The sequence below is a fragment of the Pantherophis guttatus genome, chromosome 1 (genome assembly GCF_059756535.1).
Source record: "Pantherophis guttatus breed Tessera chromosome 1, ASM5975653v1, whole genome shotgun sequence".
Lineage (NCBI taxonomy): Eukaryota > Metazoa > Chordata > Lepidosauria > Squamata > Colubridae > Pantherophis > Pantherophis guttatus.
The window spans coordinates 95642370-95659977 of NC_142063.1; the positions used below are offsets into that span (position 1 = coordinate 95642370).

Below are 17608 nucleotides of genomic sequence, written 5' to 3' on the forward strand. Positions count from 1 at the left end.
TGGGGTGCAAAAATCTGGACAGGCTTTTGTGGGCAAGATCAGATAGCTCTTTATTAGGAGAGCTTGCTTTGGACCAAGGACCTGTAATATTTTTGCCCCACTATTTTAATAGTAAGATTAGTAGTAACAAGCTTTAAGCCATCTTTTCTCTGTACAGTCTTTCTCACATAATATCTTGCCTATCTCTAATGTTTAAGACTATGGTATTGAGTAAGGCTGCCTACTGTGACATACTGAACTCAATAAAAATATTGCAAGAAGTTTCTCTTTAAGCTTTTTCCCCCATGATAGATCCGTTAATTCAGGTAGTCCTCAACTAATGACCAGAAATGGCACCAGAATTTCCACTGATAAACAAGGCAGTTGTTAAGTGACTCATGTCCGATTTTACATTTTTGCCATGGTTGTTAAGTGAATCACAGCAATTTTTAAGGGAATCACAGTGTCATGAAGCGATTGTGGCTCCATCCATTGACTCTTCTTGTCAGAAGCCATCTGGGAAAGTTGCAAATGGCAATCACATGATGCCCATCATGCTACAACCATCATAAACTCATGCCGGGTGCCAAGCAGCCAAATTTTTATCTTATTACTGGGGGTTACTGCAGTGGTCATAAATGCAAGGACCAGTTGTAGGTTAATTTTTCCAGCACCATTATAAATTCAAATGGTCATTAAACAAATAGTTATAAGTTAAATACCTGTATTAATTTGGTATTGCCTGGGGGCGGGGAAAGGAGAGGGGCAATGCAATTCTTGAGAGCCCCCAAGAATGTTACATCAGGACAGATTCTTCACTTGTGATGCTTCGACAACTGGATGCTAGTTTTACTAACAACTTTTACAAGTGTTATAGCAATTAGTTGTGGAACTCCCAAGTTCTCTGATCTTGTTGTAAACATGCAATGTGATGGTGCAGCGAGAGCATATAAATTTGCTAGGATCATCAAAACATCAAGACCTCTTCTGTCAGTTGATTATATATGCATCTTTAAAAATATCGGTCTTGACATAGGTAATGTATTTCCATATAACTTACTGTGCATTCATAAATCCTGTTGGATTAGAGCAGGATATAAATTGCAGCAAATAAATGAATCAATTAATCAGAGAAGATGAGAACCATCTCAAGTAGGAAATAAACATGTAGGTATGTGTAAGTGTTTTCCAAAGGAAGATGATCTAGGGGAAATGGCAATATCTGCCAGAAAGGCTGCCTGCCTTTGAAAAACTAAATATCAATGTCTTCCTTTCACTTGGTACTGGAATCTGTATTCACCTGCTGGAAGAATGGAGCCCTAAGAACTGTTTGCTTCCCATTTTGACAGGTGCATTTGCTGGAAGCTGTTGAGTAATAGCATAATATCTATCACAGTTTTTTTGTGGGCTGGGCTTTGAATTGTTTTGAGCATTTTAATTATGGGCTGGGCATGTGATGTTAGGGTGTTGGTTGTGAATGAAAGCTGTCTTTGCACTAAGGCAGTGATTATTGGCAATGAGACTTCTCAGAGGGAACAGTGAAACTGAACTTTTGTTTCCTTGAGGACCAGCAAAGGTAAGTGGCTTTACGGTTTGACTTTTCTGTTCACTGTTCATGAACAGAAATGATGGGTTTTCGTTTCTTGAACTTTTATTCCTTCAGTTCATCTTCTTGGAGATTGCCTCTTCCTTGCTTCTTTGGCTATTTGCCTTTCATTTATATTTTAAAATCCTTTTCCAAGTTATTTATTTTATTGCAGAGGGAAACTTGTATGTGAATGAAGACATTTTTTTGATAAGGACAAGGCTTTTAAACTATGAGTTTCCTGTCAGTTCTCAGCTCTGCCATGAGTTCATTAGGTAATCTTAGACAAGCTACCCTTCCCTGACAGTCGTCAACTCCATAGCCTGTAAAATGAAGATCATAATTCAACTATTTTATGCAGCCTGTTTGGAGTTGTTGCATGGATTTTGCAATCTGAAAGCAACTGTACAATCCTCAGTATTGTTTTCCATGATAATCTAAATGGACAGCTGTTATATGACCAAGGAAAAGTCAAAGTTCTTTGAAATTGTGCATTTTTTTTCAAGGATCTGACCCATGTCAATAGAAAGGCATGCATTATAAAGTTTTTTCAAGCTCAAATGAGATTTGATTTACTAAACCTCCATGAATGCATGCATCTACAAAAGATGTTTTCAAGAAACTAAATGTTGTATATTTCCAGTAATAGACGTGATATTTGCTAAGCTTGAGCTGCATAGAAAAGAGTCAGGAATGCAGTGCTGGTTTCAAAATATCTGCTCCAGCTAAGGAACTAGAAGGGAGTGTCTGGGAAAACCGATTTGCCTGAAGCTGTGACAACAGGTATGACTAGAAAAAGATGCTGAGCCAGTAATATGATCCAGTTGGTCCAAACAAAATGAAAATTATTCTTCTTTCTTTTTAAGAGTTTTCATAGGTTTTAGTTATATTACCCTCGAGACTCATATACTTTTGATTATGAAGAAATGTATCACAGTTCCTTTGCTGGCTTTGGAAACACTGCTGTTTGTACAAACTTTATTGTCTAGATTTCAAAAAGCAGAAGATACAACAAATAGGATTTTGTTTGTAGATTGATGGATTATAGGTAATTGCTATAATGACTGAGTGAAGGGTTGCAAAGCTTCCTTCTAAAATGATCCTGCAGCAGTGTAGGAATCACCCAACAAGTGATATAATCTCCAATATATAAATAATTTCTTAGGAAATCTCTGTCATGAAGAACAATAAAAGCAATGACCCTACTTGAGATATTCTGGCTTTTAATTCATGTGGATTTGTTAGCATTATCATAGATCAATAATATTGCATAGCTTGATGCGGTCGCAATCAGTGATGTAGTTACTTCATCAATAATAGGAAGCAGGTAGTACTTCATCAATAATAAGAAGTCTATAAACAGTTTTTCTATAGCACATATGCCTTTTTCCTACAAGCCCACTGAAAACACTTCTGGAAGTGTTAAGAAATAATCTCTGTGTACTCCATAGCCAAAGGAATTTGCTTAAAGCCACAGCAAATTAAATGTTGTTTGTAAGAGGCACACAGGAGCTCATTTCTACAAAGTCCCTTTCTCTTTCTCAAAGAGTAACAATGGTATGATGTCACAAATGAGACTATAAGGGAAAAAAATTCAGAGCTGGAGGCTCACTTCTTTAACTCAGCTGCACAATGGCAAACACAAACCACATTTTCTTTGGATTGAATATTTCTAGACAGCTGATGCCCAGACACTGGAAGATATTTCAACTTACTCTCCCTTACTATTGTATGATGAGGTGTATAGGACTAAATACAGTTGAATAATTTTGATTGCCTGGTTTTTCAGTTAGAACTCTAAATTTGGAAATGCTTTATATACTATTTTGGCACTCATTAGGGTACGTGACTGTTTTTCTGACCCATTTAGTTAACTGTTGCTACAGTTTTATAATACCACTTTCTTGAATTTTTCAGCATATGTGTTATTTCTCTAGGCAGTACGAAGCTGCCACATAGTCTCTAATAGAGAAAACAGTTGTTAATAAGGTGCAGCAGGAAAACCCTTTGCAAAATCAGCTTTCCTATGGTGGAACCATATCTGCATTAAATTAACATGCTTACTGCCCATGTCTGCCTATATAAATAGATTGTATTTCCTTATTATTTGCTAAGGAATGAAAAATTGAGACATGTTTGTTATCACATCGAGCTTGTTATAGGAATAATTTATTTTTTTGCTGCTGGTGTGCTTTTGAGCTGGTTTGAAAAAAAACTGCTTGTTTGTTTTGAATCCAAGTTATTGGAAGACACCGGCTGTCTTCCACATTCTCCCACCAGCTATAGGCAGTCCTCAATTTACAATGACAATTGGGATGAGAATTTCTGTTGCTAAGCGATGGGGTAATAAAGTGCTATCACATCGCTTAGCAATGGCAACCCTGTAATCCTGGTTGTCATAATTAACCAAATTCCAGGGTCGGTAGATGAGGCTGCCTCCTGCCGGCTTCCCACCACCACGTCAGTGGGGAAGCCGACAGGATGTTGCAGGTTTGCAAGTAGGTTAGCAGGCAGCTAAGTGGCTGCTGCTGGGTGTGGAAATGGTCGTGAGAGGCATGAAAATTGACTATTTTGATTAAAGAAAAGAATATAAGTACTTTTGTTTCCACATGGAGACTGCTTCTGAACTTTGTGCTTGAAGTGGAAAAGAATGAAACTTTGATTTTGGGTTTTACTGATTAGACTGATAGATCCTTATAGAAATGGCTAGTTTATATTATTATGAAAAAACAAAAATTTGTGATGCCTTATTTGAATGCAACAGAGAGTCGGAAGTCAATGCTTCTTCTTTTTTCTAATCCTTCCTCACTTTTCCCCAATCCTTCCTCTCCCCCCTTCCTCCCCACTGTTTTCCTATTTACTTTCGTATTTTATATCTTATTTATCTTATAACTCAATAAAAATGTTAAACTAGAGGGAGGCATGAGGATGGTTGGGGAGGGTGTATGGGATGTGCTGGATTTCAAGGGGAATAATAATTTCAAACCTTGGGAATAATGCCAGGGGATGCAAAAGTGTGCAAGGGAGGCATGGCAAGGATCAGGGAGAGGGCGCCCAAGTTACAAGGGAGGTACAAGGAGGATTAGGAAGGTATACAGGGATGTGAGGTGGGTGTGACAAGGCCTGGGGAAGTATAGAAAAGGCATGGTGAAGCTCGGGGAAGTTGCACGGAGATATGTGACTGGCTGGCACAAGTGCAGAGGGGCTGAAAGATAATGCACAGATATGGGAGACTGACCCTAGCTAGCAGCTTGTAACCTTCCATGCCAACGTACCCATTGACTTTCTGGGGAAGCCAGCAGAGAAGATTACAAATCATGATCACACTGAATGAATGTCATAAGTCAAGGATTACCTGTATTAGAGAAAGACATTATTATCTTCTGAATGAGTAGGACAGAGCTCTCTCGATGGGGGAACCGGAGCATTGAAACTCTTCTAAAGAAAACCTTTGCTAGCTTTCCTCTTCTTTCCTCTGCCTTAAAAGATTGTCAGGCAGTCATGGTTCTTTGTGTACTTTTGTGGTTTGTTTACCAGAGTTTTTAATCTAGCAAGTTTTAATATTTTGTAATTGCCTATATAGCAGGTTTTGGTCCTATCTTAACTTCCTTTAAACAGAAAGTGTTCCTTTTTTCCATGGAATATTTTTATTCTCATCATGGCCCTTGCTGACAGAAAAGGAGAGAAGGCACATTTTGCTAATTCTTGCTTGCAACTTTCCTTTGGAAGATCCTGTATTCTATCTAAACAGATTTTCAAGGTGTGAAGGGAAAAGGGCAAAAGTCTCCTAATCTCCTGCTGGTAGAGAATGACTCGGAGAATTCGCCAGTCCACAGGATCAAAGAGTGGTATTGTTTATTTCTTCAATTTATATAACCACCTATCTCAATTGCATGACTCTGGGTGCCTTACAAAATTTTAAATAACTACAAAAAGAGCAACATAGAATCTTCAAGCATATAAAACCATATAAGAACTGAATAACAAAGTCTGCAACAATCTACATTCAACATAATTTCTGTATAGGCTCTATTACACATTCGGGTCCCCCAGCTCAGTGGCACAGTGATATATTTATGCCTTACAAAAGGCTAGTAAGATTGGAAACAATCTGATCTCCCAAGTGGGGTGACATGACTTGTGGGCTGACAGTAGGGTTGGCAACAATCTGATCCAAGTAGGGTGACATGATATTAGTATTTCAGTATTTGAGCGGCTGCCACAAAGAAGAGGGGGTCAACTTATTTTCCAAAGCACCAGAAGGCAGGATACGAAACAATGGATGGAAGCTAATCAAGGAGAGAAGCAACCTGTAATTAAGGAGAAAGTTCCTAACAGTGAGGACAATTTACCATTGAACAGCTTGCCTTTAGAAGTTGTAGGTGCTTCATCACTGGAGGTTTTTAAGAAGAGACTGGACAATCACTTGTCTGATATGGTATAGGGACTCCTGTTTGAGCAGGAGGTTGTACTTTAAGACCTCCAAGGCCCCTTTCAGCTCTATTCTCGATTGATTGATTGATTGATTGATTGATTGATTGGCCAATTGGATAATGCTTCACAAGATAGCCAGTTAGTTTTTATCCTCTTTGCTGCCCTTCCCACCTCAAGGAGCAGGTATAATTGCAAATATAAATAGACATGGGCAGTCTCAACTATATATATAATATAGGTATGTGAATAATAATGGTATATTACAAGAATACAATGTATAATATACAGCAGTATCTCAATATTCGTGCTCTCCCTTATGGACTGTGAAGGAGCTGAGGGCAAAATCATGAATGTTTATATGCCTACATCATGTTGTATAGCTGTGCTAAAATACAGGGTGGACACAGCTAATATTGCTTGAGTTCATCATTTCAATATTTTTAGTTATGTGCAAAATGTCCTTTGCACACACTGGTTCACAGATGAAACAACAGTTTTTTGGATAGTCTTTGCCTGAATTGAAACTTCCATCCATATACAAAATAAAACAAGGCCACTACTTCTGGATACAAATTGAAACTTGGTGGTGGTTCCAGGCAGTGGTTAGGGAGGGGGGCAGAAACTGGCAGAATGGAAAAAAGCCAACGCTGGTGCGGGGAGGTTCTTGGAAATGGTGAAATTGGCAATGCTCAAACTCTATCCTGTACAATTGAGGATATGCTCAAACTCTATCCTGTACAATTGTGATTATTGTAGCCAGATGCTACTGGCAGCAGCAGAGGAGAAGGGAGGGCATGTGTTTAGCACATGGAGGGTCAGCTTAGGAGAAAGGAAGAATGCAAAGATATATGCCAATCTTGCTCTGCTCACCCCATAAAATCACTCCACAATGTTTTCATAGTCTGTTTTGGTTGAAACCTGAAGCAACCAAACTATTCGGAGTTTTGTTTCTGCCAAACTGTGGCTGATGTGATGGTTTGGAAGAATGTTCTGCTCTATATTTTCTATTCCATGCACTCCCCAAAATATTTCTGATCCTAATTATTTTAATCAGATCAAAATTGGGGTATGTTGTTACATATTCTAGGCAAAGAATTTATTCAGGTATAGCAAAATCCTTTTTGTTTTCCGTGGTAGCCCAATGAACTGTGGTCATTAGACCCTCGTAAGATGGGGTATTTCCCCCCAAAATAATACAGGCAGTGTTATTTCTAACACTACATAACAGGAAATGAGAAGTTCTCTCTGAAAGGAGTTCCCAGCAACATGGATCACTCTCTTTGAATCCTGATCAACAGACCTGAACAAACATACATGCTTAGCTCTCCAACTCTGAAATTATTTGTTTTTATTAGCAGTCAGTTTATAAGCTACTATGCTATATCCATATTTGAAGTTATTTTTGCATGGCATCAAATATGTTATGCTGAGCCTTTTTGTATTCGTTAAAACGTATACATCAAAATGACAGAAGTTAAAACCTCCTTTCATAAGACAAACAGGTTACCTGTAAGGGTTTTTAGTAGGACGATATCTTAGGCACGGCTGAATTTTAAGGTGCAGTTAAAACAAAACAATTTATGACAGGCTGACATGAGCTGGAATGGATGGCTATAAACTTCTTTATCCCAATTCAAAATGCTCTTGAAACTCCAGACTTGATTTATTTTTCCCAGATACTGGAGCATTACAGACAGCAGTGCATTAGCAACTGTGCCAGAATAAAGCCACTTGCTTCAAATACTGTTCTGTGGTGGAGAGAGGGATTGAAATCACCAATCAGGAGGTCTGCCTTAATTCAGATATCTTTGTGATTGGAGCATTGACAGTCATCTCAATCAGAGTTACTTTTGCTGTCAAGCTATTACCAGCATCACAGGCACTTGGAAGGAGCTAATCAAACTTGGGAAACAAACCTTTAACTGAAGCATCCACTCCACCTCATCATTTCGTGGTCTCTCAAATAGTTATCTTCTTTGATTATTGTAGCTTAATGGACTACCTTGGGAGCTGTTTTCTTTACTTAGTTCCATGTCTTTTCTTGTTGTTAACCTCCAACAATCAGCTATAAAGCATTCAGGCAGGGACAATAAGACCCCTTATTTCTTTTCCTATGCATACAGTACTGCTTAAAAATTGCTGCAGATATTACTTGCAAAATAATCCGTTTTGGTGCAGGTTTTATCACATTAGGTCTTAAAAATACCACAGTTACTAGCATGCACATACGCACACACACAAACACACATCTGCACCAGGGGTGAAATTCAGTAGGTTCTGACAGGTTCTGGACAACCGGTAGCGGAAATTTTGGGTAGTTCAGAAGACCAGCTAATACCACCCTGGCTGGCTCCAGAGTGGGTTGGGAATGGAGATTTTGCAATATCCTTCCCCCAGTGGGGGGGGGATGGGGATTTTGCAATATCCTTCCCCTAGAGTGGGGTGGGAATGGAGATTTTGCAATATCCTTCCCCCAGTGGTGAGGGAATGGGGATTTTGCAGTATCCTTCCCCTAGAGTGGGGTAGGAATGGAGATTTTTCAGTATCCTTCCCCTGCCACGTCTACCAAGCCACACCATGCCACACCCACCAAGCTACGCCCACAGTACTGGTAGTAAAAAAAATTGAATTCCACCACTAATCTGCACCAGAACCATATAAGGTACCTGACTCAAATATTGGAATTATCCCTCAAAATGGACTAAATATTTCAGAAGTGTGACAATAGCCATTATCAACAAGACTAACAATTTCTGTTATTTCTTGGGCTTATTTATTTCTCTCTCAAAAAACCTAAAGCGTGGCCTAAATAATTGTGGTTGAGAATCCTGAAATTTTTTTATCTGTTCAGAGTAAGTGTGGTGAGACTAGAGTTTTTTGTATTTCCAGACACCCAGTATTTGGCTGGAAATCAGAATATCTGCAGGAAAAAAAAGAAAAGAAATAGGAAAGAAATATTTATGCTCGGGAAACAAAATTTTCTCATGCTCCAGAATTATATCGGTAATTACAATAGTGGTTTCTAAATATTTGATTCACCAGGTTGGTCTAATTGTTAAGGTGCTGGCCTAGAAACCCGGAGTCTGAGAGTTCTAGTCCTGTCATAGGCATGAATAACCAGCTAGGTGATTTTGGGCCAGTCACTTTCTCTCATCCCAACTCGCCCCATGGGATGGTTGTTGTAGAGAAAGTAGAAAGATGAGGGAATATTAAGGTATGTTTGCTGCCTTAAGTTATTTATAAAAATAATAAAGGCGGATCTAAATAAATAAATGACACATAGTAATTACATTTTCGATGGCTACAGCCAGCCATCTATTTTTGGTTTTAGAGAAATGGGCCTGCTCTGGAAGCTATAGAGCCACATACAAATGGCCAGCAAAGAAGATATTTTGGATAATTTCTGTGTAGGATAGTGCCAACTAGTTTGATCCTGTTTACGTTCTGCACCTGTGGAAGAAAATGTTTGGCATAAAATAGTCATGCAAATAAGTGCCTGCTCCTTGTGTGAGGGATGAGTTATACAAGATAGAAAGCCTTAAGGCTTACTCCAACAAAGTTTGATCTGTGATTTGATTACAACAGCTTGAGTGCTTTATATAGTGCAGCAGGTAAGAGAATAAAATGTTTTCTATTTCTAGTTTCTATCACCATTAACACTCTAGGTGGCCTTTATGCAAGATTCAGTTCTGCCCTATAAAAGAATAATATCCTGCTAAGTGGTTTCACTGGAGCTTTATAAAGATTACTGAAAAGATTGTTCTACTACTCAACATTCCTTGTTTAGTATTGTACCCCACTCAATACTTGCTCTTGAGTAAACATAGGCTTGTGTTAAATAATACAGTATTCTGAATGCATAACATAAATGCACATGAGTGCATATAACATAAATATAATATATGCAGGTTATTTTTTTGGCCAGGGAGAACATCCCAAATAATTTAATAATTTAATTTAACATATATATATGCACCTACTGATATGCAGGGAATTTTTTCCCCCCTTAAAGGGGGAAAACAAAATAGGCTGCCAAATTCTTTCAGAGAAGGAATGTTTCGGTAATCTTATTTCCTGAAATGAACTTTAAATCTGCTTGTGAATAGCAAACTGAAAGCTAGAGGTCATGCCTAGAAATGTCTGATGCTTCTGCCAAAGTTGCGTTGGAGGCTGTGCCACCTGAGGAGCTCTGCAAATCTGGGATTGAGCAAGGCTAGGAGTGGAGAAAAACATTGAATAAACTCCAGTTAACTACTTCCAGGTCCCATCCTGCAAACTAAAATAAGTAAAGCTAATAACAATTGGGCTTTAGAATGCGGTGAGCAACTTTAGGACATTTCTGTATTTAAAAAATAAATCAATATAACAAATACTCCTTGTCGGATTTTATAATTCTGTGTTATAAAATAATTCAGTTCGTCTTGAATATTTTTGACTTTACAGGTATAATTATATCATTTATTTATTTGGTAGATTTAGATCTTGCTTTTCATTCAAGAGTTCAAGGTAGAAAACATGATGCTATCTTCCTTTCCCCCATAGCAACAGCAACCTTGGAAAGTAGTGGGGAGATGAGCAAGGGCAACGGATCCAATATCCCTTAGTGACCTTCTAGGTTGAGGGTAGACTACTGTAGTAGACTAGTACAATTGTGTCTGGAGCACCGAAGTGCTTCCAGATTGAAAGAATTGAATGGTGACATCATCATTGCTCAGGGGACGCCCACTTGGGGACTCCTTTCATGTCCTCATTAAGTTGCTCACCATAGTGGTACCCATTTATCTAGTCGCAGTTGCCAGCTTGTGAACTGCTGGGTTGGCAGGAGCTGGAGTGTGTGACGTTCTGCAGCAACACTGGGTCTTGAATGTGAGTCTGCCAATCATCAGGAGCATACTAATTGTTTGAGCCACCGTGATCCCCGACTTCAATTTACGTTTCCCCACTCCTCGTTCAACACCTTAATGGCTTAACTCAAACATATAACATCTTCTTTTCAAACAAATTATTCTCAAGACAATTTACAACTAACCAGCTTGTACTACTTTGTACTAGTACAAACTCAATAGCAGCTGATTAGACACTTGATGGAACTGCCCTCCAGATCACAGGGAAGCTCTGTAGCTGCCTATCAGCATCCCTCTGCGTCCATGAAGTATTTGGGCAGACCATCTTAATAAGCATAATTGTGTCATGAATGTACTTATCCCCCCTCCCATGCTGCTTTCATCTCATCCCCATTCCATGAGAGAGGTAGCCTTAAGCTATCCTTGATTAAAGTAGTATTTTCCCCCTTACACTGACACCATTCAAAATAGCTGGCTGGACAGTTATCATTCTTATCCATCAATTTGCAAGAAAGTCTGGTGGCTAGAAAAGTCTGCCATCTAGTGGGTTCTCCAGTGAGGATGACCAGTTTTCAGACAACCATTTAAGGTAAAATGGTTGCCCCGCCACCAGTGGTGGGATTCAAATAATTTAACAACTGGTTCTCTGCCCTAATGATTTCTTCCAACAACCTGTTCACCAAACTGCTCAGAAAGTTAACAACCGGTTCTCCTGAAGTGGCGCAAACTGGCTGAATCCCACCACTGCCCGCCACTCTCTTTAGTCCTCTATATGCTTTCTACTTGTTCACATCATCCATTGCTTTTATAAATCACAAGGATGAATCATGATCTGATTATTGACTTTTACACATGTATTTATCATTAAAATTAAATGGTTTCTGTTGATGGCAAATTAAGATTGTGGTAACTACATTGTTATGATTTAATTTGCTCATGTCTTTGTAACTTCTCATCTGGACTACTACAATGTGCTCTGCGTGGGGTTGTTCTTGAAGAGCATTCAGAAGCTTCAACTAGTACAGAAAGGTGTCAGATATTCAATACATGTAACACTACTGCTTCATGAACTGCATTGGTTCTCAGTGTATTTTCAAATACAATTCTAGGTATTAGTTATCACCTTTAAAACCCTCCATAGCTTGGTGCCAGGTACCATCTTCTAGTTGTCTCTGTCCATCCAATTTTATCAGTCAGGTTGGACATATGCAGGCTCCATCGGCCAAGGAATGTTGTCTGGTGGTAACCAGAAGTGCTTTCTCTGCCATAGACCCACCCCTGTGGAATATTGTTCCTTCAGATATCAGGATTACCCCAACCCTATTAGCCTTTTAAAGACTGTGAAGACTTGGTTGTGTGGCTCAGCCTGGAGCCCCAAGTGCGTTAAGGGTCCTAGTTGTATTAACATTCATAGTACCACTTTTATTTGATACTATACATATTTATTTTGTACTGTTTAATTATTTTTATGTCTTAGGAATTGTTGGAAGAAATGTCCTTCTGGGTTCAGTTCCAGGTGGGGAAAAAGACACTGGAAACATGGAGACTGCTTGGAAAGATGATTTAATGGTGCACAGGATCACATGGTTTGAGTTCTTGAGCAGAAAAGGGCAGAGATGCTGAGAGTCCCTAGGTTTTATATCCTCTCTGGCTTTGAACTTCCTGGGGCACAGGAAGAGTATCCTGATTGGTTGCTGTCAGAGGTCACAGTTAGCCTTGCTGGCTGATGTAATCTTCCCAGGTGCCATGTGGGGAGTTTCTGTTGCTAGATGGGTCCTTTGTGTTGCAGATGGGATGCTGAGGTCTTAATGGCCCATTGACAAAGGTGTGGGGAATGAGTTTCTGCCTCCCTTTTAGGGGAGAAATATTCTGCCTTTTTACTATATCCTAAAATATTTCATTTTTCTAGGAGAGGGGTGGGTTTTAACTTCCAACAGATCTATGCCGCCCTGAGTCACCTATTGAGACGCGAAGCTATAGAAATCAAACAAACAAGTAACTAAGCATTACCTCTTTTTTTCCCCCTTTTAGACCAAGAAAACAAGATCCAAGTAAACCACAAAAGATGACTTCCGATGCTAGTCACATGCTTGAAGCTGCTCTAGAACAAATGGATGATATCATTGCAGGTATTGTGGGAGTGTATTTTTTAAAAAAACAACGCTACTAATACTATATCTGCCATAAAATCTCTTTTGTAAGTATGATAATGAAAGATGAACGATCCAGATGAATTTTCATTTACGTTTGACTATTCAAGCTTTCTCAAGTTATTGACCACAATAGTTCTTTCTGCTGAGTATTTTTAAACAGATCAAGGTCAATTTCCTGGAGAGCAGAATGTACTTTGTTTTGTAAAAAGTCTATTGTGGCAACCAAGATTGAGTTTATAGGGATAAAATGGTCAAGGAAAGTGTAAAATTTAACACACCCACAAATAAAGGGACAGACAGGACATTTTTAGTGATGCGGTCATTTAACATTAGAATAAGGTTATACGTGATTATAAGCTAAGGATATTAATTATTTTAGCATACAAATACCAAGAAAAAGGATGTTATCTTTATATGGTATTGAAATATATGTTGTAAGAAAAAAACCCTCCAAGTGTTAAGGCTTCAGCTTCAGGCAAAGAAAAAATTGTGAAAACAACAGAAAATAGTGGTTTGTAAAGTATCACTTTCAAAGTCATAACAAACTCCTCTTTCTCTTTCCACCCTTTTTAAGTCTGGTGGATAACTAGGACTTTCTGTTCTTTTCAAGTGCAGGAACTGAAAATTGCTCAGTTAAGTTAGTCCCTCCCTAGTCATAAAGAATCCCCAAAGCAACCAATTGCATCTTATAGCTCTTAGTGTGTATAACAAAGCTGATAAAGTTGAATCAGAGGTTTCTTTGAAACAAGGAGAATCTTGAAGCTTTCTATAAATACCAGAGCTGTCTGTGCTGCAGAAGTAATTTAAAAGTGCTTCCTAATGCAACATCTGTCATTAAAGAAGGCTGCAAGCTTTTGTGTGAGACTGAAAAAAAGATACCTCTGTTTCACGTTTGTCTAAATAATAATTGCCTAAAGTGGTGGCATCTTTTCTTTTTCTTCATGGAGAAGACTGGAAATAATTGGGGTGCTATTCACAGGAATTTTTAGGCTGTCGAACCTGTTAGTTAAAAAAAAAAGAAATCCTGAAATCCCTGATCAAAAAGCAAAGCTTGAATGATGGAAAGTTGGCTGCATGCAAGTGAACATTTTCCTGCCTTAGTCTCTTGCAGAAACCCATAAAATTCTCACAGAAGCTATTTGAAATAACAAGTAACAGAGAGGAGCTTCCTTCCATTCTGTTTGTAAGCCTCCACTATCCTTTAGTGCAATTGAGCCTGACTGAGCCTGTATTTTTCGTGTGCTAACTCAAAATGGGAGGCTTAGCCATAAAATGACTGCTACTATCATTCACAAGATAATAATTTATCAAAAAGTGGAACAGCTAGCTTTCTGACAGTCCCACTTCAAAATATTTTCTATCATTCCAGTTTCCATTTGTAAAGAAGCAGATTAGGGTTAGGATGCCCTAAGCTATAGCAAGAGCCAGTTTGATGTAATGGTTAAGGCGACTGAAGGCAAATAGACTTCCCAAGATAATGTCCCAGAATAATGTTGCAGATCGAGTCTGGGTTGGTCACCGGGACCAGAGGTTTAGTCTGCTGAGCTTCTGGATTTGTGCTGGAGCCCATCCTCAGGGAACTTCTCTCTAGCATAGGTAGGTAGGTAGGTAGGTAGGTAGGTAGGTAGGTAGGTAGGTAGGTAGGTAGGTAGGTAGGTAGGTAGGTAGATAGATAGATAGATAGATAGATAGATAGATAGATAGATAGATAGATAGATAGATAGATAATTTTATTTCTATACCGCCCCTCTCCCGAAGGACTCAGGGCGGTGTCAGAATATGGTTTAATAGTTAAGGCACTAGCCTAGAAACTGGGAGACTGTGAATTCTAGTCGCACCTTGACCAGTACTCTCTTAGGCTAGGAAGAAGAAGACAATGGCAAACTGCTTTCAAAATCTTGGAAAAAAACCTGCAAGCTCTTGTCCAGGGAATTGTCTGATAATCATGCCATTTCCTTTTCTAAGAATGCCACTTGATTTTGCAATCTTAAAACTGTTCCTAAGACTCAGTAATTTTGCTGAAAATTTATTAATATAAACATGTTTTAACTGCTTAATAAAATCTAACATTGGAACAGTAATATAATACACAACATCCCTACACAAATTCCATAACAAATTTATTTTTTATTTATACTGTAATAAGGACATGGTCCTTTATACTTAAGGCAGGGCTAATTATACTTTTACAAGGGATAGAAAGGTCTGCTTTAATATAGTTTATTGCATCTGCATCCATTTTCTATTATGGGAATACTAAATCCAGGATTTTCTAATCAGAAGTATCTGACAAACATTATGCTACTTCAGTCCTTATTATTTTAATTATAACTGAAACACAAATTAATTTGCCCAAACTAGTAACTAGATCAATAGCTGTTATGAATCTGAGACAGCTGGGTTCTTCATTTTGTTTTAATTTCTTAGGCATTCAAAGAAACTGATTTAAAAATGCATATTTTATTTCTGAGGCTTCGTTTCTTTCATGCCACTTGAACTTTTCTTTTCTGCTTTTATACAATTTAATTGAGCATTATCAATTTTAGGTGAATTTAGATAGCAATAGCATTTAGGCTTACATACTGCCCCATAGCACTTTACAGCCTTCTCTGGGCAGTTTACAGTATAAAAGCATTATTTGCATATTGCCCCCGACAATCTGAATCCTCATTTTATCAACCTCAGAAGGATGCAATGCTGAATCAACCTTGAGCTCCATCAGGATCAAACTCCAGGCTGTGGGAAGAATTTGCCTGCAGTACTGCACTTAACCACCGTGCCACCAGGGTTCTAGATGTCGCATATTGATTGTAAAGTGAAAGTGTTAGAAATTTGAAAATTCAATACTAGGAAAGAGGCATGGTGTTGATATTTTGAATTCAGAAGAGAAATCATTTTAGCATCCCTTGCTGTTTTTCATTTAATTTGTGAAGTTTTTACAGCTATCTTCATTGAAAAGCTATAATGTTTTTAAGATGCCTTTAATAACTTATATCCTACCTTATTATAAAAAATTAAGAGAATAAAGAAAATGGAGAGAAAACAAACAGATTATTGACTGAAGAAGTATACTGAACAGTATTTAAGATCCTTAGCCACTTATCTATAATGTGACTAAGATGAATTAGTGTATTTTTAAAAGATGCTTCAGCCTTACCATTATCCAAAACACATTCCAATACTGATAGTTATTTAGGAGTTCTAGATACTGCTGAAGCATCTGGACCAAAATGTGAAATATTATTTTTAACTAAAAGTAGGGATTTAATTATTTATTTTGCTTTTTTGCTGTTTTATACTATATATATAGTCTAAATTGCAATAACTCAGTTTAAAAACTACATTGGCTATAATCTGATTTAAAACATTTATATACTACAGTCCAAGACAATTCCACCACCACCCCTAAAAAAAATAACCTGTTAATTTCAAACTGAAGTTATCCAGTTGTTCAGGTGAATAAGGGTCAATATCATTCTTTTGTCTTAACATCTCCAAATGTCAGTGTGACTTTTGATATATTAATTACAATGAAGGTATGGTTAAAAAAACAAGGTCAAGCCTCTACCATAATATCAAAGTGACCAATAGTAAGTTTATAACTATGCTCATAATAGTTATTTTGCTTAATCTATTTGTATTCTATAAAGAATTTCAAACCAAATATATGTGCCCAACAATAAAACAATAAAGATGGAAATGTTAAAACATCAGTCATATGATTATTGCAATTTAGATGAATAAAAATCAAAGATATTATCCTCATAAAGAAAAAAAAGTCTTTTTGATATAATTATTCACATGTATTTAAAGAAATTTAAGCAATAGTTGAAATTCCACATTTACAAATATCTCATTAGAATTAGGTTGTCTGCTGATGGTTCAATATAACAAGCCAATTGCTTTAATTCAGTGGTGAAATGTAAAATTTGTTACTACCGGTTCTGTGGGCGTAGCTTGGTGGGGGGGGGGATAATGTGACTGGGTGGGCATGGCCAACTTTTTTTTTTTTTTTTACTTTTAGAAGCATTTTTTCTACAACCTTAAGAGGTTGCAGAAAAAAATGCTTTTAGAAGTCTCTGACGATCAGGCACCTCAGCTTTTAAAGGCATTTTTTTTTCCTACAACCTCTTCGGCTGAAGAGGTTGCAGAAAAAAATGCTTTTAAAAGCCTCTGATGATCCCACTGAGCCCCGCGATCATCAGAGGCTTTTTAAAAAAATATTTTTAAAAGCATTTTTTCGGCCGAAGAGGTTGCAGGAAAAAATGCTTTTAAAAGTAAAAAAAACAGCCTCTGATGATTGCGCGGCTCAGCTGGGCATGGGGGGGGGACAGGGATTTTTGCTACCGGTTCTCTGAACCACCTGCCGCCATCGCTACCGGATCGGGCGATCCGGTCCGAACCGGGAGCATTTCACCCCTGCTTTAATTTCAGATTAAAAATAAGAGGTCATGCAGAGTCTTAGAAGGAGCTACATTGTATTACAAAGATTCCACACACATGCAAACGCACAGACATAAAACACTCTTTATAAATGCTATTTTTCTGACACTTAGAAAATGTTTTTTTCATTAAACGTTCAATCTTATCTAACAATTGACACTGTTATGCCA

The 17608-nt window shown here is 37.9% G+C and overlaps 1 protein-coding gene across 25 annotated transcripts in view; it reads left to right on the top strand.

The window, feature by feature from the left end:
• Positions 1-17608, top strand: part of PPFIBP2 (PPFIB scaffold protein 2) — a 133830-nt gene that overhangs the window by 14763 nt on the left and 101459 nt on the right. For 14 of the 25 annotated variants that reach the window (XM_087878343.1, XM_087878361.1, XM_087878364.1 and 11 more), the window contains exons 1-2: positions 1411-1555; positions 12874-12971. In XM_087878343.1, the coding sequence (XP_087734469.1) occupies positions 12908-12971 (64 nt within the window). In that variant the 5' untranslated portion in view covers positions 1411-1555; positions 12874-12907. Of the gene's footprint in view, positions 1-1410; positions 1556-12873; positions 12972-17608 lie in introns of those variants that run through there. The other 11 variants (XM_087878444.1, XM_034417140.3, XM_087878411.1 and 8 more) reach the window with 1 other exon arrangement.